The following is a 24,073-nucleotide window of genomic DNA, read 5'->3' on the forward strand; positions in this document are numbered from 1 at the left end:
AACTGAGAGGGAGGCTCTCACTGAAGCACAGACCACAGCCCACCTGTGTAGTTTCATTTCTGCTAATCTCCTTCTCTGGACTTCTGTGTGGTGTTCACCTGGACCTTATGCCCCTGACAGAAAGCACAGCTTGTGTCTGAGGGTTTTTCGTTATTGTTTGTTTTAGGTAACCTAAGGAAAACTTGTCTGGGTGCGAAATCTCTCTTCACAATGGAGAATTTGGATCCTTGGAGCTACTCACATTCTCAAGTGTATCAGATTAAAAGAGAAAATGTGACTCAGTTTTACCCTCTTTTGAACAAACACTTAGGAAACGTTCAAGGAGCACGAGTATGTTTTCATTCCGCTGGAGACCTTGGCTAGCGAGCTGCTTCCAGTCAAGAGTTCATTTCTGTGGGAACCATACACCTGAATTTCAGAACTTGACTCCAACCTAGGCCCAATTCAGAGGGGACCCCTTTACCCAGCCTTTGCTCCTCATTTAAGAGATTTAACAGCTATTTGGGTCATTTGATAAAACCACCAGAAGGAAGCATCCGGGAGGTTTGTGGATTAAAGCCTTAACCTGACTGTGCTGAGAACTGAAGGTGACAGACAGATGGTCCCCACAGAGGAAAAGAGCATTGGCTGGCGAAGGGTGATCGGTACCAGCACCTTTAAGGATGTGAAAGTGCTCAGAAGTCCCCAGTAAGCCTCCAAGAAGGAAGTCAGGACCAGGCAAACGATTCTGCAAAGCAGCAAAACCGCCAGCAGGTGGCGACAGCTTCCTTTGCATTCTCCCAAACCCACTGGCGTACAAACAGGAAGCGAACATTGTTGATTTAAGCGTGATCAACAATGAAGTCTTCTTTTTTCCTTGTCCCTCCCACCCTCCATCTCTCTGTGGTATCCCCTCCCTAACTTACTAAATTCTCAGGGGGCAGCAACCCGGAAAGCAAACCAGTACTTCTAAGGTCTAACATTCGCTCACTGCTGTGGAGAGAGAGCCCAGAGGCTGGTAAATTCCATTCAGTCTCCAGCAGGTCACTGGGGACTCAGGCTTAGTAGCTTCCTCCAACCAGCAGCTCTTAGGTTAATACCTGCAGTAGCAGGTTTGCTTGACCAAAGCCGCTCCAGGAGCTAGGGAAAACAGCTTTTTGGCAAAAGCAAACGGTAGAACTATTAAGTATGAGATAATTGTTAGGGGAAATATGGCCAGCCCTCGAATCTTTTAATATACCTAGCACTTTATCTGTATTGATCTGCTTCTGCTAAAGAGGAAATTCAGAGTTTATCTACCTGTCTGTGCAATCAAGTGTGTAGCTGGACCTATTGTTAAATCACAGAAGCCCCGCTGGGACCCTCCCTCTTCGTTTCTAATTTCCGCACCCATGGCAAACATGAATAATCAGTGGGGTTAATCAGCACTTTATCTCCCAGGTGCTGTGCGTGTCCAATATCCTGAAGTTTGAACGGCGAGCAGACAACAGGAATTCCCAATGCTGGCAGGGAGGATGCTCAATATCAGAGGCCCAATAGAGCAAATCATTTAGGAGTCAGGAGAAGGGACACGAATATCCTGCAGCTATAAGAAGTCATTAGAGTTAGCAAGACGTGACTAGGCAATTTTAAAGGCGATGTGAGTGGCCCATCTGGATGCCAGCTCCAGCAGGGGGAGGGCTCTGTAGAGATTGGTTAAAAGCCTACTTACTCATAAAAAGTTGTCCATCCGGTTTCATCACTCTTGGTGGCTAGGAGTCCAGTGTTCCCATCATAAGTCATGAGGCCCAGCTCCAGGTTCTGCGTTGACACGGCTTTGAGGCCTCCGTTGGTGCCCACCGTAAGGGTGATGATCTGATTATCAGGCATGAGCAGGTGTCGGGGCATGCCACTGCTGTCCCGGCGGATCTTTAGGGAATTCCCGTTGTTGTCAATCAACTCGGTGACATCATTGTCAGCGCTGTACGTGAAATTGTATAAGTACTCCCCAGTCACCAGGCTCACGGTGTACTGATGGATACCATCGGCGTTGAACACGTACAGTTCCTGTTCTCCGGGAGATGCCGCCTCATACTGGTTGAACGCGTTAAGAACAGGTTTGTTTTTGCTGACCGCCCTGATCCGGATATTCCCGAGGTCTGCGATGTAGATGGTGCCATCCGGAGCCACGGCTAAGGAGGACGGCGAGTTCAAGATGGCATCCGTGGCGTAGGCGTCGTCTCCCGAATAGCAGATGCAGTTGACGTCATTTTTGCAGTCACAGTCTGAGGCTGCCCCGGCTAAGAGGCAGATCTCTCCGTTGGTGGTGACCTGGCGTAGGCGGTTGATCTTCTTCTCGTCCGTCTCGGTGATGTAGAGCACCCCGGTGTGAGAAATGGCGATGGCGCTGGCTGACTCCAGAGCGGAGTGGATGGCGAGCTTGCTGAGCGAGTAGTCGATGCCGGGAACCTGGCAGTGCATGGGCCGTCCCGCGATGATGCTGACCTGGTGATTCTCGGTGATCCGCAGGATGACGTTGTTCTCCAGGACGTACAGGGAATTGTCCATGGGGTTGACCGCAAGATCTGTCGGCCATTCTAGACGGACCTGTACACGACACACACGGCGTTTTAAAAACAGCCTCTAACATGCTGGTTTTATCCATCCAGGAGAAGAATACTTAGCTTTTAAAAGGATTTTATTTTATATCTGTTAATGCTCTCCCTCCACGCACGTGGGAACCTCATGGTGCCTGATCAGAAAGGGGAAGGCCATTGGATCCCTTGGAACTAGAGCTATGGCTGGTTGTAACCCGCCACGTGGATGCTGGGACTCGAACCCAAGGTTTCCTCAGGAGCAACAAGCGCCTGCTTGAGGCATCTCTCCAGCCCCAACTTAGCCTTTGAGCAACAAACCATACCAGGAGTGCTCATTCCTGAACCAGCCTGAGCTGGTTGTTTATGATAAGAAGAGGGGAGCCTGTGACAAGCTCTCTTCCATTTCTTCTGTTCTGACTCCCTCTTGCCAGCTCTCTCCACGACCCTGCTTCCCAGCTTCTGACGACTGACCACAGCTTCTGACGACTGACCAGGGCTGCAGGCGTCAGTGGGTAGTATAGGTAGACAAATGCATAAGGGAGCAAGGCAATTCGGCCCATAGTCAGCTCTGCAAACCGTGGGTCAGGGAAGGCTGTGTTCATTTAGAGAGGACGCATTTGTCTACATGGGAAAAAGCAGCCCTGCGGCTTGGAAGGTGGTCCTAGCCAAAGAACAGACAAAGAACAGGCTGGCTAGCAAACCACACCTTGAGCGTTTGAAAGAGAAAGAAAGAAAAGAAAAGAAAGAAAGAAAGAAAGAAAGAAAGAAAGAAAACCAGTCAAATACATTTTTCCACTGTGGAATTTGAAATTAATAACAATAATAATAATAATAATAATAATAATAATAATAATAATAAAAGAAACCTCAGTAGCAAGTTGTCAGTTCATTGGGAAATTTGGGTTAAAGTTTACGAAGTTGACCAGGGGTTGGAAAGACTCTCACAGGCGGGGTGAGCATACATGCCGCCCTCTTTGAACAAACGCTGTTTGAGGAACCCGTGGCCTCTGCTGCTGTAAGAGACCTGACGAAGCGCCCTCTTTGGAGGATGATTAAGGGGAGCTTCACCCTAGTAACTACTACACAAAGTGGAGGTTTATATGGTGAAGATGCGATCATTCCAGATTAACAGGGAAGTTCTGATTGACATGTAACACCAAACCACACAGTCTCAGAGAGTGATGGAGACGAGAGGTAATTATATAGCAGTCCCTACCCTGTAATCTGCTACTGTTAGAGTGTATTGCCAGGTTTGCTTCTTAGAGTAGAACTGCCCTCTCTGTTCATATTCTCTCTCTCTCTCTCTCTCTCTCTCTCTCTCTCTCTCTCTCTCTCCCTCTCCCCCCTCTCTCCCCCTCCTTCTATCCTATCTCCTTTCTTTTGCCTTTCTCTCTTTTCTCTTTCTCTCCCCCTCTTTTCCATCCTGTATCTTTTCATATTGATTTCTAGTTTACCTTGATTCTTCCCCAAATGCATCCAGAGCCCACGCTCCCAGCTCACATTGGCACATGTGGGAACCGCAGGCCAAGACCTAGGAGTGTGGTTAAGGATGAGAAATAAAGAGAGTCCCACCTGGGCCACGTCCATGCTAGAGTCACAGCTCAGTGGTCGGACAGCTGTGAGGTCATTGGAGCCCAGCAGGGTGGAGATGATTCCATTTTGGTCGACCTTCCGGATCATGGTGGCATCAACAAAATACATAAGCCCGTTCTTGTCTACTGCAATACCTGGGGAAGGAAGCATGGAATGTATTTCTGGTTTTTGTTTTGTCTTTGCTATTTTGGACAGGAGGATGGTTTGTGGAGGAGATAGGGGATGCCCTACTCTGTGCATGATGTGCTTGGACCAGAGACCTTACTGGGTAAGCATCCTCAGAACACTAGCTCTCAGTCCTTTAAAGGCAAACATTTCTCAAGGACGACATGCTGTGCTGTGCTGCTGTGCTGTGCTGTGCACAGTTCTCAGGGTGGTAGCACACCCTGTGATAGCCCAACCAATGATGTCCCCTTGAGCTGGAGAGAAACCAGAGTTTCGAGTGAAATGTGGAAACAGCCCTGACTCTGCTCTCTGGAAGACGAGTTATTACTGAAGTTCATCGCTCTGAAAAATGGTTGGTAGCGTATGTATTGCTCAAATACCCTTCATGACTAATTGTGACAATGAGGCTGAGAAACAGTGATGCTTTCAGCCACAAACCCCAATGCAAAAATGTACCCTCCAGGAAGAATTCCCAATTAAGCCTTGACTCCAATCAGCACTTCAGTGCCCCCAGGGGACACAGAGCCCTCGCATTTCCCTGTCGCAGCAGGACTGATAAGACACAGGCTGCAGCTTCTATTTCTTTCACGTTTTCATTTCAGCGCCCAAATACAAGGCTTGGCATCCTTAATCCATGCTGCAGGCTGCTTGCACAGTAGCTAAAAAAATGCTAACAAGAATTAGACCCTGAGATGATTACTCCTTAACCCCAAGCATCTTTAGTCCTTTCAAATAGATGCTCATCGATCCCAAGAACTCCCCAGGACAGGAATCATGGAAGTAATACCCATGCTTTTTTCCTTTATTATTTATTTAATGTGTGTGTATGCATGTGCGAATGTAGATGTTTTTATGTGTGCACATGCATGTGGAGGCCAGAAGTTGCTGTTGGTGTGTTCCTCCATTTATTTTTTTTGAGAGAGGGGCTCTTATTGAACCTGGAACCTGCCATTGGATGTGATCAGGGATATCCCGACTCTGCAGTAGGAAATTACAGGTGTGCCCATTGCACCTGATCCTTCTTACTTACATTTTTAATGTAAATGAAAGGAAGAAAGGAAGAAAGGAAGAAAGAAAGCTGTAAATGCTGGGGAAAAGAACACTTTACTCAATGAGACATCTATCCAGTTCTCCTCCAACTCAAATCCCCCCCCCCTCTCTTCTCATCTTCCCTCTCTGAAGCTCATGGACAATTTGATTAGAGTTTAAAAGAAAAATACCCAAGGCAGGTAAATTGTAAATCTCAGCATCTGCCTGGAGGAGGAAGATGAGAAGAACAGGAAGATGCCGTGCTATGTAAATTAAGGCAGCCTGGAGGCCAGCCACAGGGTAGATTAGCAGGCGCTTGGCAGGGAGGGGAGCTTTAGACAAAATGTGAAAAAGCCCAAAGTATCAAATAGTCACTTAGGCTCCTGCCAGCTTCTGGAAGAAAAAGACAGGAGACAAGACACAGGCAGTTACATCTTTCTGAGTCAGGGCTCAGAAAGGCCAGCAGACTCAACAGAACCCCCTGGTGGCTTGTAGTGACTGTGCCAGGGGCTGGGAATTCCTGGAATTCTGGGAAAGGAAAGTGCAGGATATCATTAAAGGGCTAATTATTCCTCTTGTCCCCTTTACTGTGGTTCTTCCTGAGGGAGAGTCCCTTGGCCAGGAGATCGGCTAGACCAACCGGATTAACCCAAGGAGGAAGACACATGGATCTTACTAGAGCAGAGGTTCTCAACTTGTGGGTCACGGCCCTTTTCCAGCGGTAGGAGTTCCAATGACCCTTTTACAGGGGTCACTTTTAGACTATCAGAAAACACAGATATTTACATTATGATTTGTAACAGTAGCAAAATTACTGTTGCGAAGTAGCAACAAAAATAATTTTATGGTGTGTGTGTGTGGGGGGGGGCTCACCACAACAGGCAGAACTGTATTAAAGGGTCACAGCAGTAGGAAGGTTGAGAACCATTGAGCTAGAGGTAGATTGAATTCTTTTACCTAAGAGGAAAAAGCTTTACCTCCCTGGGTACCGGCCCCTCTATTCTTAACTGCTACATTTCCTTGGGTATTTGCAACATGACCGACACTTTTGGATACATCAAAGTCTGGCATTGTTGGAAGGCCCTGGGTTCTGCTGTTTCTTTAGCCCCCACAGCTGCCTCTCTGACAGGTGGAGCTTCTGGTCCTCTGTGACTAGCAGCTGTCATAGAGTCCAGGTGCAGACTACCACGTTTCTATAAGTGGTTTATGTGGGCGGTAAAGTTTACTTTAAGAAATAAGCTTAAAAAGCACCCACCCATACCCAGAAGCCTCAACAATAAATGATCTTAGGAAAAAGGGATTTGCTCAGCTTGCAGCAGGCTCTGTCAGGGGCCTTTACCTCTAGGGCTCATCAGGGTGGCGTCCACAGCCTTCCCGCCATCCCCACAGCGGGCTTCATCAAAGGGTAGACATTGTTCGCCAGTCCCGGCCACAACTTCCGAATTCCCAGCCAGGTCTTTGGCTCCGCTTAGAGACTTGACTCGGTAGATCCGGCGACTGTTGGTGTCAGAGACATAGAGCGAGCCGGTCACGGGGTCCACAGCCAAGTAGTACTTGTGTCCTGGGCTGTTGCTTTAGGGGAAGCACAAAGAGAAAAGAAGGGACTACTATGCAGCTGGTCTCTTGGGTCTGAGGTGACTCTTACCTTCTTAGCCTCTTTACATTTTAGTGACTTAGTGACACCCTGAGATACATTTCAACACATCATGGCTTCCAGATACTCATGACTAGGCTTAAGCTTCTCATACTATTCTGGGATCCAAGGACTCCCATCAGAGTAACAGAATTTTGCTTCATTTAACTGGCACAAAAGACCCCTTCCAAGCATAGCTACTCGATGCCAGCTTCCTATATTTCCCTTGGGCTCAGTGTCCTGTCTCATGGGATTTAGGAACCCAATCCCATGACAATGTTCTCTTCTTCATCTACGCCTCCACAAGACCTCCAAGGTCATGAACCCCAGAGCAACTCTGAGTTTTCTAGGCTTACAATGACCAGCTCCCCAGAGCCATGGCTGCGCCTTGGCCTCAGAGCTGATTGTCTCCTATCGTCTGTGCAAATGAAACTGGCATTTAGTGCAAGGTTAGCTTGTCGTCATGTCCGGCATTTGTACTTGATCCTGGCCAAACCAGCAGCCAGCATCTGAATTACCAGTGCAGGAGATGTCTTTTTTTTTTTCCCAAGTGTTGAGTTAACACCCAGACCTCAGGCGTGAGTCCTGAGGCTCCCTGGGTATTAATCCCCTATGTGTGTGAAGTAGATCAGGAGGTTCTGGGCCCCAGGGATTGCATATTTTCTCCGCCATGCCTCTCAGTGTCCTCTGTGAGCCTAGCCAGAACGGAGCGAGACTAGGAGAACTGGCTCAGGATGAAGACACGGGAAATGTAGTACTCAAACCTAGCTGGGGACCTCGGGTGAATGTTTTGGCAGCAGCCTTCTTACGTGGGGCATGGCACCATCAAATCTGATCTTTGCTAATGGTCCTTCTGGCTCAAAAGCTTATAGCTCTCCCCTTAGTGTAGTGTCATCACATGGGGGCTGGGACCAGAGAGAGTGCTTACAGCACTCCAATGCTGGTTATTACCCCCATCTCCTGAGGGGGTGGGTAGTGGCAGGTGCTGCTTTCTGACCCAGTGGGTAGGTTCCATGTACCTAGACTGAGTGAAGGCCTTTTTGTCCTGGAATGATGGGAGGAGAGGGGTTGAAGAGGTGAAGGGAGAGTTTTGTGATGGCGGTCTGTGTCAGGTGCGTTTGTCCCGTGGACATTAGCTGGTAAATTACTAATTAAAATGCTATCATTTGGGTTCTTGCCTGACTTAAGAAAAAAAAAAAAAGAGTTAGGAAGCTATTTTTAGGAACTATTGGTGCGTTGAGGCCATCTTTAATTCCTGCTATTAGGACTGGTAATTGAACTGGAAGTCAAGGTCTTTTGAAACAGTGGGCTTCTCTGGGTCTTTTTCTTTCCTCTCCCTCTCTCTTTGTTTTCTGCCCCTCCCCACTCTTTCTGGCCGAGTCATTAGAGGATATCTATATATGCAAAACAAATTAGGGCAGAAAGGGAAAAAAATCCATGCCATTTTTTAATTAGATGCTGCACCCTCTTACTAAGTGAACGGTAGCTGGCATGATCCTCTGGAAGATCAAGCACTGCACATCTGTGCCTATGTATGAGCAAGATAATTAATTCTGGACTTTCTAGGGAACCCGATCTGAGGAGGCTTTTCCAAATCTCTGGCATAGGAGCTGACAGGTGGGGTTAGCTGTTGCTCTGGGAGACCATTCTTCGGGTAGTCTTTCTCACCGTGATTCTCAGAGAACAGCTCAGAAACAATGGAAGGCCAGTCTCCATATAGGGGGCTGCGGTGAGGAGCAGACATGGTTGGCCTGTGGGTTTCCAGGAAGAGGGAATCTTTGGGGGGCATTTCTACTCTTTGGGAAAAATATGCTGAATAGGAGTATCTATCACCAGCCAATTTTGGGGGAGGGTGGGGTTCAAGATTAAAGAGGCAGAGATTTTTTTTTCCTTCCCTACAAATGGCCATCCCTTTGTGCAGAATGATACCAGGTAACTTGATTCTATTCTTTTGTTCAGTTCTAACCCATTGTCACAAAGGGCATCATGGTCACGGTTGGTGGTTTTTTTTTTCATGGGGTGGAGACAGCCTTCGTGAGGTTGCCCTTCTCCTTTCCTCCGAGAAGAGCGAGTATCTTTTCTATCTGAGCACTCGTACTGCGGCTACCTCACTGCATGGCTCATGTGCATGTGCATACATACGTGTTCCGCGTTTGACATGTGAATTCTACCAATGTCACTTCAAAGAACCTTGAATTGGCCCCTCGACAGAGGCCCTTTAGGCCAAAATTACTTGGTCTATATCTTTCATATCACTCAAGGGTGATTTCACTTCATAATAATTCTCAGTGTACCTAACTGTTGGATTCATTTTGACCAGCAGATTGGCAATTAACTGGCGTGTGTGTGTGTGTGTGTGTGTGTGTGTGTGTGTGTGTATGTGTGGTGTGTGGTGTGGTGTTTAAATGACCACATATCTAGGGGAAAATCATTAATGAGTTGAAAATGAGTTTTTGACCCGTTTCCAGTTCATTAAAGCTTTTGTGAACCCAGTCCAGCATTTACAAAAGCCCGAAGTTTGCCTCAACTGTTTAGCCCAATTATGGACCACACTGAGCATCCGGACAGAGGTTCACCGAGGGTTCATTATCATGCTCTCGCATCTCCCAGAAATTCTAATTACTGTCAGCTTATTTGGTTGCTTTTTGACTGCATTTCATAATTGCAAAAGCTTATCATATGCACAACACACAATTAGCACGTAAAAAAAGTTACTGTATTTGGTACATAAAAATATACAACATTACACAAGAAACACAAAACAAGAAAGCAAACACAAGGAACAAACGAACCATAGCAAATTATATGGGAAAGAGTTCTTCGTCTTACCTATGTTTAAACTCTTTATTTCTTTATAGAAAGAAAACAGAAGGAAAAAAGAACAAACAGTTAGCTGAGGAATTGATGATAACGCAAACAACATTTTTTTTCTTTTCTTTGTTTCTTGTATAAAGGACCGCCCCCCCTCCAAGCAATCTTTTCTTTTTCTTTTTCTTTTTCTTTTCTAACTGACAGTTGCTGGCTCAATTACTTGGGAAGAATCCCTAGGTTTAGACTCCTCCTGGCCACTGGGGAATGTGCACAAAAGAATGCTTGGAGTCTCTGACAGGCCAGGTGGCTGTCATGGGACACAGGTGGCAACAGGTGAGACAGGACTTCTGGCTGATGAAGTGATGGCAGATGGGTTGCGTCTAGGGGGGTGGGGGTGGGGGGAAGACACCTGTTGAGTAGGAATGGCTTCTGTGAGTGTGGTGGTAGAAGGAGTCGGAAGCCAAATTCAAGTTCAGCTGTCAAGAACTCTGTGATTGATTTGTAATGTCTGGGTGTGGAATCCTGGGCGTGGCAGGCGTATAGGTGTTTGTGTGCTGCTGATTGCTATTGATGTACTAAGGGTAGAGTCAGGACCATCCCAAAGAGAGAATCCCAGCTCACACCGACTGCAGCATGGCTAAGTCTTTGCCCACTTCTGACTCAAAAAAACCTCTTTCCCCTCTTGCCCGTGACTCCTTGCCCTCCTCCATTTCAATTGGCTGAGCTGCACACCCTGCAACTCAGATTCATTCTTTCTGTAGCAGTCGTTACTGTGGCCATTCATAAAATTCACAGGCAATAGTATCTTCTTGTTTTTGGAGCCAGAGACTCCAGTTAGCATACCACTTAGGAGAGTTAGGAAAAAAAAAAAAAAAGGTTTGTTACTCTTTTTCCTTAAAGAACAAAAAGACATTTCCATTTCAGTAGGAAAGTGGCTGAAATGTAGCATTAGGGAAGAAGGGAAGTAAGTGTCTCAAGAAAGGAAATCCACTCCCAGTTCCCGAGGCTTCTAGGGCCAGGTAGAATTCTCTTTCCTTCCAGCTGAGAGACAAGGCATGGGGACAGGACAAAGAGAGTTAGATGCCCTGATTCCTGAGGTGCAGCTCAGGTCTCTGCCCGGGGGCATCATTAGTGGGAGGTTTGCACAGAGATTACACTTTTATATTTTATTCTAACATGTTAGTTTTTTGCAGAAAAAAAAGTTAATTAAATGATGCTGATAACTCCTGAGCTCTGACTGACATTGTGCAATTTAAGATTCAGTCTGTAAAGCCTGGTGTGTCAGGGTGGCAGCCGGGAATTCTCTCGTCTATTTTATATTGCTTAATGAAAGTGAAATGCTATCTGCCACCAGTGGTAGACACATTTGCCTCTTAATTATTGCAATATCAATTTCATTTTTTTTTAAACTCGAGATTTTGTGAGAAGACTGGATGGGATTTGGGTCTGCAGTTCTGACCTACTTCTTCTCTAAGACCATCTGCTTTACTATAATATCAGTATTGGGGGAAGAGGGTAGGAGGGGAGGGGGATCAAGGCATAGGAAGATCGTGTGGATATGAGCTTTGGATAAAGGTCAAAGTCGCTGCTCTTCCAGTCCAGGGCGGGCGACAAGCCCAAATAACACCATCCTTTAGTCGGTCTGTGCAAATGAATACAGATGCCCTACTTCAGAGGGCATCTTAGACTTAGTGTGCACACCCTTAACCACACAGACCCTTCGGGCACATCCTTTGAGGGAAAAGTTGTGTCTCAAATTAAAGAAGCTGAGATGGATTAGCACTTCACACTGCAAAGTCTCAACAGTCCTCTGCGAAGGCTCCGGGGTCTTTCCCAGAAGGCTCCGGGGTCTTTCCCAGAAGGCTCCGGGGTCTATCCCAGCCTCCTCAGCTCATCACCCAGAGCTGTCGTCACCCTGTCTTATGGTGTGTGTGTGTGTGTGTGTGTGTGTGTGTGTGTGTGTGTGTGTGTGTGTGCGCGCGCGCGTGCGCACTCGTGCTTGTTTTTTCCATTCCTTTGAGAACAGGGTAAGTCTCAAACATTTCTGCATTGCTGATACTTCAGAAAGAATAAGGGCTGGGAAAATAGGTCTTTGAGTGCAGGGAGCATGGAATGAGGTTACCTCCCTTTGTCATGAGCGAGCTGCGTCCCCCCCATGTTCTGCTCAGAAGACTGAAGCTATAGGCAGCTGAGATCACCGTGAGCCTTTCCATTCCTGCACACGCTGTGTCCTCTCTTTTCCCCTTCAAGTAGAGTGCATTTGGGTTGGACATAGTTTTATCGCTGCTGCTCTAAGCACAGGGACATTAATTCGGGATACATTTAGTTGAATTTTAGAGGGATGTGCTTAGGTGGTGTGTAGTACCTTCGGCATCTAGCTAAGTTATTGCAAGCCATTCTGTCGTAAGAATGGCTTTTGGGAACGCTTCTGCCCTACCGTGTTGATTCATGTAGCATCTTTGTAGGGCATGTGAGAGCCACTGCAGAATTCATCCTTCATGGTTTTTATGTACATTGGTGACAAAGTGATTAATGAGCACCAGTTCAAAGAGCAGTACAAGAAACTGTGAAAGGCCCAGAAATACCACAAAGGAAACTTGATAGAGGTTCCTCTAAGTTGAATACTTCTCACAACTTACATGTTACCAACATGCACATGGAAGCAAGTTTTCTACTTTATCAATAACCTGAAACCAATTTTGATCAGTTATACGGGAGGAAAGACGTATCACGTCTGTTCTTTCTATAGATAACAAAATCAGAAGGTAACTTGTCTCCTTAAAAAAAAAATAATCAAAGAGCTGGGTGTGGTGGCCCTAGGGAGGTAGAGACTGAAGGATCAGGCGTTCGTGGCCATCTTTGTCTAAACAGCAGCAAGTTCAAGGGCAGTCTGGGCTATAAGATGCTATTTCAAAAAAACCCCAAAAAACAAAAAAACAAAAAAAAATAAATAAAACAAAACCCCAAACAACAACAAAAATCCCCAGACAAAACAAATGAAAAACAACAACAAAAGTACCCAAAGATAATCAAAAGGGTGTGGAAAAATATCAATCTATCACACTGTTTAATTTTTTTCATTTCCTCTTGTCCAAGTACTAACTATGCCTGACCTTCCTGAGCTTCCAAGTCCGGATGAGATCTAGGGTAGTCAGGGTAGTAAGTAGAGTGGGAGACTCTCTCTTAATTAAATTTATTATTTAGTTACCATCATTAGTATTGTGTGTGTGTGTGTACACATGATGTGTGTCTTGTGTGTATAATGTGTGTGAGTGCAGGCACGCACATGTCACGGAATGCTTGTGTAAAGGGGGGAATGGACGACTCTTGGAGTAGAGGCTATCCTTCCACTGTGGGTTCTGTGCAGTGAAACTCAGGCCGTTGGTCTTGTGGGGCAGGCCCTTTAATCCACACCTTACCCGAAGTCACTTCATTTTCAATTCATAATTTGCTTATCTCCTTTCTGAGAGGGAACTCCTAAAACGGTGGCATTAGCTTTCAGCCCCGTGAGCCTAGATCTGTCCTTGATCAAAGGGCTTTGTGGAGACAGAGCCAGGGGGTTAGCCGGAATTGTTTGGAGACAGGGTGCTCACTGCTCTCTTGGGGGCTTTGTTCCTTTCCTGACACTCTCATCTTCACGGCTGACAGGAGGGGGGCTGCCACCTCCTGTGGCTGCCATCACAATGTCCACCCTCATACTCAGTGGGATGACCCTTGCTTAACTCTTGGGTCAAGCTTGTCTCTGGAGATTCTGACTTCCAATGTCTATTGCTTTTGCCGCTCCCTCTTCCCACAGGTTCCCACTTTTGTCCAAATCTCTGCCTCTTCCAGCACTGAAACGTCTTAGCTGGACAATTCTGCCCTAGTACGATTCTGAGGAGGGTCCACCCAAAAGCATGGGAAAAATGTCTGCACGGAGGGTCATCCCCACCCAGGAAACATCATCACTTTTATGTGGAAAGTGGAAAATAATTCCAAACAGTAGAGGAGGTGTAGTCGGTAACGGTTAAAAGAAGTCATACCAAGAGACTTTAGAGAGATGCTGTCCCAGTGTTGCTTGCCACACTGTGTCGTCTAGTTCTAGGTATTCACAAAGTGGCGAGCGAAGGATTTGTCTTTGAGAGAAATTCACCCTAAGATGTCAGTGGTTGAGGAATTTACTCCGTTTAGGTTTTCCATGAACCAGGTAGAGAGAGGGGGTGATAATTACAGGAAGGAAAAACCTCTCCTAAAGGTGGGATATTAGGGGTATCCAGGGAAGTGGGTGTTGAAAATGCTCTAAGTCAAAAGGCTCAGGTGATAACACTGTTCTCTCCAGCATTAGAAGTTTTGGGAGTGCAGGAGCCCTCTGGCTTGCATGCTTTGTATAGGCAGATGCAGAGGAAGGCCCAGCGAGGACCATGATATCACTTCACTAGCATCTTGATTCAGGGTGGGTGAGTAAGGTAGGGTTAGGTGCTGACTCCAAAAAGGAATCACTCAGCTGCCAAGCCACAAAGGAGAATAGACACACACAGGCAAGACAGGTCTCTCCCTCCCTCTCCCCTCTCCCCCGCACCCCCTGCCGGTGACTGTTTTGAAGAGAGGGGATTGACAACCCTTTGTTTTCAGGCTTGTAGTGGGAAGAAAGGAAGAATCAAGTCAGTGTTCTTGTAAAAGCTTAACTTCTAATCGGCTCTGGGTTCCTGGCTGATGAAAGCCAGGACAGAGTTTGAAGACAGTTAAAGAGAATGGGGGCGGGGGGGGCGGATAAAAAAAATCACACAGCTGTCTAGGGAAAGTGGGAAGGAGAGCCCTCAAGCTGGCCTCGATGCTACCACATAGGCTTGCTATGTTTTCCTTTGATTGGGCCATAGACTTTCACCATGGGTATTGAGGTCTCTACAGTTTGAGAGATACGGAATCAAAAAGCCAAGTCCAACTAAGGTAATGACTGGCTCTTGAATTCAAGTACCCATCTTGAACACCCAGGTCTGGCTGGACACTGCTCTGCACAGAGACAACCAGACAAGGTATCGAGTAGTGTTCCCTCTAGTGGAAAACCAGAATGATACACTTTTCAGGGGGAGGAGAAGTTTCTTCTAGGAAGAGGGGGCCATGAGAACAGAACCAATAGGTAGACAGGAAGAGGTTGCCCAGGTTGGATGGATATGTTGAGTTGAGAAAGCCATATGGATGAAGATTTGGAAGTGGGATGTACAGGTCACGTCCCATTTGCTTTGGGCAGGAAGAGCCCTGACAGAGGGGGAGGTACATGGAGGGTAACAAGTGGCCCTTTGAATAATCCAGTCCTGGAAAGCACAATGCAACCACCATCTTCCTCCACAGCTCCCACTGCCTACAGCACACCTAAGGGGATGGCTTCCCTGGCCTAAAAAGACCAGGAACAACAGCAGCAAACCAGGCCCAGGAGGGAGACTTCCCCGGGAAGGTCTGGAGCAAGGACTGTTGTAATAGTCCACAGTCCCTTCGCTGTGTCTCCATCTTGCTCTCTCTCTCTCTCTCTTTGCTTAGCTACCTGGTCCTCTGGCCTCTTGTCCTTCACGGCCTCGTGCTCTGTTTCCCTAATGGTTCCTTTAGCTCTTCAGCTCAGCGTGAAGTACATTTTCTTCTCCAGGTGCTCACCCTTACCCTCAGCAGGGTATTTCTTGAGCCCACGTTTCATTTCTCCTGTCCTCACAGAGGTACATGAGTGCCTAACACTAACACTCTTTATCTCTGGGTGCAACTGCTGTGTCTCCACACACCATTCCATACCTACATACATACATGCATACATACATGTACGTATGTATGTATATAAATATACCCCTTGTGTGTGTGTGTGTGTGTGTGTATACACATGCATAAATATATATGTATATATTTACACCTTACAGTACCTGGCAGAGTTTTGACTCCTGAGAATATTTAGCTGCTGGTGGCCAGGTCACTAATGTCTTTCTCAGCGGGGGCTGTGAGGACACTGATTGCCAACTTGATTGGACTGAGAAGTGCCTAAGAGATTAGCGAAGCACTCCTCTCGATGTGTCATGAAGGTGTTCCCAGAGATGATTATGTCACAAGGATTCTGACCTAATGAGTTGCTAGATTTGATGGATTTAAAACAAAACAAAACAAAACAAAACAGAATAGACTACAGGGCACAGGGTGGTGGTGGCACCATGGCAGGTGGGGCCCCAGTTGGAGAAAGTTGATTCCTGGGGCTGTGCTTGAAGGCTACCTTGCCCTGGCCCCTCCTGTGGTTCTGCTTGGCTTCCTGTCTGGCATGGTGTGGACTTCCTGTCTGCCATGGTATAAACTTCCTGTCTGCCGTGGTTTGGGCATACCCTTCACATTCAGTGTGAGCATAGCCTGTGGCTTCTGCATCTTTCACAAGGTAGCTGAGTACCACAAGTGACAGGGCGGTCCAGGCCCAAATCATAGGGCGAGCTCTCTCTCTCCTCCCTCCTCTCTCTTCCTCCCCTCTTTCCCTTTCTTCGTTCTTTACATATCACCCATCAGGTTTAACTGGGAGGTACATCTCCACGGGGACATTTCCATATCCCTTCAGAGCTGTCCAGTCACCATGACCCAAATCATGGACCACGGACATAGCCTCCCTGTGAGTTTTCTCCCCTTCACCCCAGCATTCTTACACTCCATTCCCCACATGCTAGCTGGAACCATCTCAGAGAAAAATGGCAGTCAGATCATACATCAGCTACTTCTACCCTCTGCTTCAACCTCTGGTGGCTGCCCACTGCAAAAGAAATGCAATTTTCACTTGTCTACGTGCAAGCAGACACTTGATCTAAGTGTCGGTCACTTCCTTACCTCTCTGGGCTCCTGACGCTCTGCTGAGCTCACCAGCCCCTAGTCTATGGATTCTTTCAATTAGCCAGGTTACTGGTGGGATAGAGATCTTTTCTGTACCTGGAATGCTTTCTCTCAAATGTCCTATAGCTAAGGCCACCACCACCATTCAGGGCCCAGCTCAAATTTATTTTGTGGGTTTTTTTAAGCCCTCTTATTGCCCCGTTCACCGTGGTCCCTATGTCTTGCTCTGTTGGATCTTCCTCAAAGCATTCATGTCTATTTGAAATTCTTTTTCCCTCTTTTCCATATGATTCGACTGGAAGCCTCCTATTGGATCACCAACATGACATGGGGACGTAGTGTCCATTCGACAGATATTTGTTGAATAATCCCCTCCCCCTCGTTTACTCATTTGCATCTTTCTCCCTCCCTGTACACATCCTCCTCTGGCTGAGGGTCTGGAGACAACCCACCCTGGAAGGCATTCTCAAGAGCATTTAGGCGCCTCTGTTTGCCCAACACAGAGAGAATATTAGTTTTCAGACTTAGTAGCAAGCAGTGGCCAGGAGGAATCTCCCAGGATGGTAAGACATGACCTAGTTAGGCCAGGTGCCGTTGTGCTACATTTCATTCTAGAAAGTACAAATAGAACCAGTGGGTTTACTAAGGGGCAGCACCCGGAGGGGCTTGGCGAGACATTCAGAACGAGGAAAGGAGCATTAGTGGTCTTCACACTTTGATGTGTGTTTGAGGCTGCAACTGAGCTTTTAAAAACTAAAGACACTGGGCTACTTTCTGGGCTGAAGGCCTATCTGCTACCCTTGCTTGAGGCCAAGTTGCTGAAAAACTGCACCAAGTACGTGGATGGTATTCAATAGATAATCAAAACATTTTCCCCGCTCTGAGAACCCCAAATTCAGCCATCTTTCGCCCAGAGAAACCAGAGAGCAACAGGGGGAATCTAGAGAACAGAAGTTTTCTGGTGTGGCCATTTACCGTAACTCCAAGATACTGGTCACGTTTCGAGAAGGGAAGATGCGCCGGATATAATTGAAGTCACCGACAAAGAGGCTCCCATCGATCCCCACAGCCAGAGCCACGGGGGCCAACAGTTTGTTGCCTTCAGCGAGGCCATTGCAGCTGGGACAGGAGATGCTTCTGCGGCGACCGTTACCCATGATGCTGGTGATGATGGCGGGCTGCTGGGTCAGGAACTGGTTCTCCCCTGTGCCTTTGTGTAGTATTCCTGGAGAGGGAGGCAGGGCAGGGAGCGGGGGTCACACAACACTTGGCCTGATGACTAGAATGGGTGGGAAGTGATGGGGAGCAAAGGAAACAACCGTCTCCTTTGGGAGGTCCTTGTAATGTAGAGAGAACAGCTATGGGAGACCCACTCCTGAAGCTGTGATGTGGATAGGATACTAACTGGAGAGGTAACAGAAGAGAAAAACAAAAACAAACCCCCAAACCAACGAGGTACAAAGAGGCTGGTAAACTGAGACTGATTTCTAAAGGGTCAAATGGGGAAATCTATGAATCTGGTAGGTATTTGGTAAAATAAAAAAAAAAATGCCGGAGAAAAGGGCTGCTGTTTAAATATCAATGCTAGAGAGTCTAAAGCAGGGATCCCCTTTATTCATGAATGTTTCATTGTGCCATGGTTGGAACCCAGGACTCTGCATGTCAGATGAACGCCACCCACCAAGCACCTTCCCTAGTCCCTAACGTACCACTTTTCACATTGAGGGTGTGGTGCTTATCCAGGGACCAGCCACCAAGGTTGGAAGGGTCCAGCTCAAATCCTTGAAGTAGGGCTGTCCTTTTTTCCCACAGGATGAGACTGGGGCAGGTCTCATATTCAAATCCAACAGACACTGTAAGACAAAGGGTTTGGGGGGAAAAGAGGTGAATGAATGATTACTCCAGAGCTCCTTAGCAAGAAAGAGAATCGCATGTTAACAGTGACGCCTGTTCCCCACATTTCAAGAGGTGGCTGATAGCTTTGTCCCTAGGATTCCATTCAATGGAATCCAGATTTTGAGTTCAATTTGACTTTGAAACTTTATGTAGGGGACATGGGAAGGCTTTTCTGATGACCCTTTGACTTTCAAAATGACCCCAGAGACACGGGAGAAGGGTCATTTCCAAACTTAATACCGCACACGTTTTCTTAGATATGGATGGAAGGGTAGGAGGCAGTTTGTCTCATATTGTCTCTTATTAGGAGAAAGGCCTTTGGAAGCCTAGTTGCTCTTTGATAAGGAGATTATAGGGGTGGCAGTATGCAAGGAAAGGTACTTAGCACTACCTGGTCTTCAGTGTCTGCAGGTTCGGTATCTAGGAATCCAACCAAAGCCATACAGATGGAAAAAATTTAGGGAAATATATGGATTGCATCTGGACTGAACATATCCAAGCATTGTTTTCCTGTGGTATCATTTCCTAAGCACTAGACATTAAAAACCGGGTGGTGGTGGTGCACACCTTTAATCCCAGCACTTGGGAGGCAGAGGCAGGGTGGATCTCTGGGTTCGAGGCCAGCCTGGTTTATAGATCAAGTTCCAGGAAAGCCAGGGCTACATAGAGAAACACAGTCTTGACAAATCCTAAAGCCAAACTTATATCAAGACCAAAACCCAAACTCAATATGCATTATAAAAATTATCACAGGCTGGAAAAGTTGGGTTAGAGGTTAAGAGCACTGGCAGCTCTTCCAGAGGTCCTGAGTTCAATTCCCAGCAACCACATGGTAGTTCATGACCATCTATAAAATTTGTCCAGGGTTGATTTAAAGAATATGGGAGGATGCATGAAGGTTATATACAAAATGCTATGCCATCCCATACAAGGAACCTGAGCATCCAGAGACTGGTCTCCAAAGGGATTGTGGGGAATGACTGTGCACTCCCAATTCTAGAAAATACCAAGTGTGGCTAGAACTCATAGAGTATACCTTGCTAGTTACACTCAGTGAGTGTCAGACCCTAAAACCTTGTGTGTAAAAGTCTTGCGTTTGTCACTTGGACAAATGGAAGATGGAAGGAGGAAAGAAAGGTTCATCAACCCTTGGTTCTAGCTATGTGTTCATGTGGTAAGCAAGGGCTCAGTTTCTCAGAGAGTTGTGCTGGTAGAGATGAGAGCAAACATCTTTAATTGGAAGGCTGCTCTGGAAATCTGAGGCATTGTTATATAGCGGTTCCTAGTACATTAAACTCTTAACTATGTGTGTCACCTTCGGGGATTCTCTGCAGCTTTTGAAAAATTCTGAGATACGCAAATGCAAATGTCGATATGAATGGAGGATACATTTTTATCTCAACAACAAACAAAGTGACACATGCATCCCGGTGCACAGCAAGGCTTGTCCTCTCAGACTGCCAACCATGACTATCCCAGGAGTCAGAGATTGCAGATGTCCATCTTATGACACAATGTTTATCTTTCTTTCTTTATCTTATGATACACTGTTTATCTTTCTTTATCTTATGATACACTGTTTCTAACTGTAAAGAAACAGGGCTTATTGAAGATATGGGAGCAAGAAATGACCATGATGAGATCAGGTCACATAAAGATACTAGATAGCAAATAAAGAAGGAATCACCATCTATGAGGGTCATGTCAAAGCATTTGGGAGTCAGCTTAGAGAGACTCTTAGTGACCAATGACAGGACTTTCTGACCATTAACAATCTTAATGACTTCAATGGGTTGAAATATACTAGGTATATTTCAGCATATGAGTTTGTAGTGGTATTTAAGAAAACATTCATTTGCTACCCTTGGAGGATAAGCCAACTCATTATGCTGAAAAAAAAAAAAAACCCAGTAAATATGGGAGAGAATCACGTATTTGTCCTTTCTTGTGTGAACTGGAGCTCAAATAACCAAGTAGTTAATGAGAAGCCACCTCTGTATGAAAGTGTTCCAGCTAATAGTTGAAGACTCAGTGACAGACTGAAAATATCATTCTGTAATCCTTGGTGACCTGAAATAGATAGAGACTGAGCAATCATGCCCGCCAAAGTCTGAAGAGACACCGCCCCCACCAGGCTCCTCTTGGTAGACTGGTACAACGCCCTTCAGGTTGTACTTCCCAAACCAAACACCAAACCTGGGCCGGAGAAAGACTCAAGACGCAGCTATCCATCTGCAGGGAGCAAAACAACCAGCCACCAGCACACAAGCAGCCAGCAGATTTGACTAGAGATGCTATGGGCAAACAACCCGGTTTCCTCAACAATTAAATTATAAGGTAAAACCGAGAGGTCGGATTAATTTAAAGAGAGAGACGTAGAACTTGATATTAATTAAAATCACTTTTGCACTTAAAAATCTATGAGTTTGTGTGTATACATGAGTGTGCACGTGCATGCTTTGCGTGCACGCTTTTGCTATTGTGTTCACGTGGGGAACAGTGACGGAGAGAGTACAAAATGCTCGCTCCAAGTCACCAGTCAGCTCTTTACAAGTAGGAAAAAGCTAGGCAGATACCAACTCACAAACCCTACTCTCATAACCGAAGGACCTTCCTCTGGGGTCCACCTTTCCTGAGGTAAACAGCCCCAAAAGGCAATGCCTAGAAACAAATAATGCAGCTCTCATATCTTCTCAAGCCCCAATGGCTTCCTCTCAGGGTACATTTGCTGCTGTCTGCGAGCACTCTCTCTCTGCATCATGAACTAGCCCCTGCCCACCTCTCAACATTTATGTACGTTGACCACCGTATTCTAGCCACTGCCTCCCCTGGCTCTTCTGGTGCGCCCTTTTTCTGATTCTCACACGGTTCCTGTTGGTTTCTCAAGCTTTCAATTAAACACCACGTCCCCAAGTGGCTTCCCCGGACTGTTTCTGCACAGCTGCCCCTTCTCTCAGTATGCACCATTTATTTTTTTATTTTCCTCATGACTAGCGCATATCATGGAAACTATCCTGTTTCCTGATCTAGTCGGTCTTTCTTACCTCAGTCCTCTCCTGGAACATAAGGCCCCTGGAAGAGAGATCTTGTCTACCTCATGGATGGTTGTGTCTTAATTTACTAGAACAGTGAGTGCTTGGACTATATAGGCACACAACCAAAGCCATGAATGAAAAGGGACTGAAACCAACACGTACCAACAGCGTCCGATAGGCCATAAACCCTTTGGCCATAAGCATCTGTCTTGTCCCAGATGAAGGTGTAGGCCAGGTTGGGAGAAGCCTGGAACGACTTCTGGAAGAGGTGCCCTTCCACGGCAACCATCAAGTGAACCCGGATGAGGTTCAAGGGCACCGTGGACTGGGTCATGGTGATCTTCAGCAGCGACTTGTACCCTGCCGTTCTGGAGCTGAGGTAACGGAGCTTCACGTTGGTACCGGGGAGCTCGATCTCCTCATGAAGAACCTGGAGGGGAAATGCATGGTTGATCTACTACGTCTAACACGCCCCGGCAGGCAAGCTGTTTGCAAGCCGGCGCTTCCGTGAGCTGCCTCTCTCTCTCTGAAGTATCACCTTGTTTGTGGGCACACGAACGGCTACTTGTGGCCGAGAGAGAAGAAAAGAAAACCAACCCAGACTTCATCCTACGCCATGGAGTGAAGGGACCGAGGTTATGATTTTTGGATTAATAATTATTCTTGGTCACTGTTGCGTTTCTCACACACGTTTGCGCACACACACACACACACACACACACACACACACACACACACACACGCTGTTGTCAATAAGAACAGCAGGCTTTATTGCTAGCTGCATGCGAGGAGGCCACGAGAGGCTGTAATTATAAGAACCTGCAACCTCCACTGACAATTGGCGTAACGTAACAGGGAGACAGTAATGTAATACGCCCTCTGTTGTAACACGGATGTAGATCATTAGAGCGCCTCTTATCGTGCATCTCCATGACTAACAGGAATAAAAAGCAATTTGTAGGTGGGCGGCACATATGTACGGTGTTTTTATTTTATTAAAAGCTCTCGTGGCTGCCAAAGTCATGAGCGACTATCTGCAAACATTTCAGACGTCCGGGAGGGACTCGAATAGTCACCTACAGTGGCTATAAATCCTACATCTTGTTTCTCCCCTTCCATATTCATTTCTAGCACCTTTTGGGAGACAGAAATGAAGGGAGAAAATTGGCCAGTCACGTTTGGTTCGGGACGTGCGGTTTGGGACATTTGCCGTGCTCTGGGACCTGTCCCTACCTGGGTCTCAGGCACAATGGGGTTCGCCGCAGGGGAAGCGCTGAAGAAGGTGGACAGAGGAGAGGAGATGATGATCGGATCAGGCCGGACAAAGCCACTGAGGTCACAGCTGGGGATGGAGTTCTCCTCCGTCTTCATTACCAGGGTGTCCATGGCATAGAAGCTGTTCCACGGCAGCCATACTGTGCGCTCCTGGCTCATGAAAGGGGCTCGCTCAAAGTGAAGAGTCAAGGCAGAACCCCCATTGGCAATCAGGTCAAACCTGGAGAGAGGCCCAGAGGGTCATTAACAACAGGGTAGGTTCACCTTCAGCCTCCTTACCTAAGAGCTGCTGGAGGGACAAAGCGGACGGGCTAGCCGGCAACTTACTGGTTATACGGCTCTAGGCAAGTGACCAACTCTCTTTGAGCCTATCAAATCCACCTACCATTCACCATAAAGTGATGGTACTGACCAGGAGAGTGTAACAGAGAATGAACTGGGCTGATGAGGAGTAGGGGTGGGGGTGGGGTTAGGGCTGAGCTAAATCCAGTTTACCACCTGTTTTGGCAACTGGTAAATTATGCGAGATCGGCACCCATTTGCTATTGTGCCCACCATGTCTATGCTCCTGTTGCCAGGACCTGACTGAGCTGAGTCATGGCCATAAGACTAACAGACAGCAGAGCCTAAATGACTCACTATCTGGCACTTTGAAGGAAATGTTACCCTATCTGGAATAAAGCACTCAGTACTGGGTCTGAGAGGTGGGTTCAGCACTGGTGGGGTCACAGTCACAGGATGTAGGCAGGGCCCATGAATACGTGCTGCCAATGGAACTCCACTATGCTCTCAGAAAGGTAGGCTGGGCTTCTTCACCCACATCCCTGTTTGTACCTCAAGAGCTAGATGGAGATACTCAGCTCTGTCCTTGTCTTCTCTTTTACACTCTCCTGCCCCATACCGTCATTCCCACCTGATAGGTGAATGGTATGAGAATTTAATAGGTACAAAAAGATCTGATAGGCTCAAACGTAGAAGGGGCTTTCTTCATCTTATGGAAAGGGAGGGGGTTTGCTGAGAGATACACCCCGACTTTAAGCTACACTCTACCGGACTCTCATGCGTGCCCAGGCTTGCTCCAGAACCTCTACTGCATGTGTCACAGTAACATCTCAGTGAGAGCCTCCTGAACGTAAAGGCATGCGTCCTGTGTCTCACACTACTTTGGTTCCATGTCCGGTGGTTCTTAGTGATAAATAATGAATGCATAGGCTACACAGGAATATTAAGGTACACATTAGAGCAGGCGGAGAGCAACTGTT

At 46.8% G+C, this 24,073-nt stretch overlaps 1 protein-coding gene across 3 annotated transcripts in view; it reads right to left on the reverse strand.

Annotated features, from left to right (window-relative positions):
- Tenm2 (teneurin transmembrane protein 2) overlaps window positions 1-24,073 on the reverse strand; it is a 935,438-nt gene that overhangs the window by 39,325 nt on the left and 872,040 nt on the right. For all 3 annotated transcript variants that reach the window (XM_032911994.1, XM_032911993.1, XM_032911992.1), the window contains 8 exons: window positions 22,770-23,031; window positions 21,699-21,966; window positions 18,315-18,458; window positions 17,581-17,830; window positions 9,805-9,825; window positions 6,682-6,914; window positions 4,128-4,282; window positions 1,691-2,565 (listed from right to left, as the gene is read on the reverse strand). In XM_032911994.1, the coding sequence (XP_032767885.1) occupies window positions 1,691-2,565; window positions 4,128-4,282; window positions 6,682-6,914; window positions 9,805-9,825; window positions 17,581-17,830; window positions 18,315-18,458; window positions 21,699-21,966; window positions 22,770-23,031 (2,208 nt within the window). The remainder of the gene's footprint in view (window positions 1-1,690; window positions 2,566-4,127; window positions 4,283-6,681; window positions 6,915-9,804; window positions 9,826-17,580; window positions 17,831-18,314; window positions 18,459-21,698; window positions 21,967-22,769; window positions 23,032-24,073) is intronic.

Source organism: Rattus rattus, chromosome 9 (genome assembly GCF_011064425.1).
Source record: "Rattus rattus isolate New Zealand chromosome 9, Rrattus_CSIRO_v1, whole genome shotgun sequence".
In the NCBI taxonomy this organism is placed as follows: Eukaryota; Metazoa; Chordata; class Mammalia; order Rodentia; family Muridae; genus Rattus; species Rattus rattus.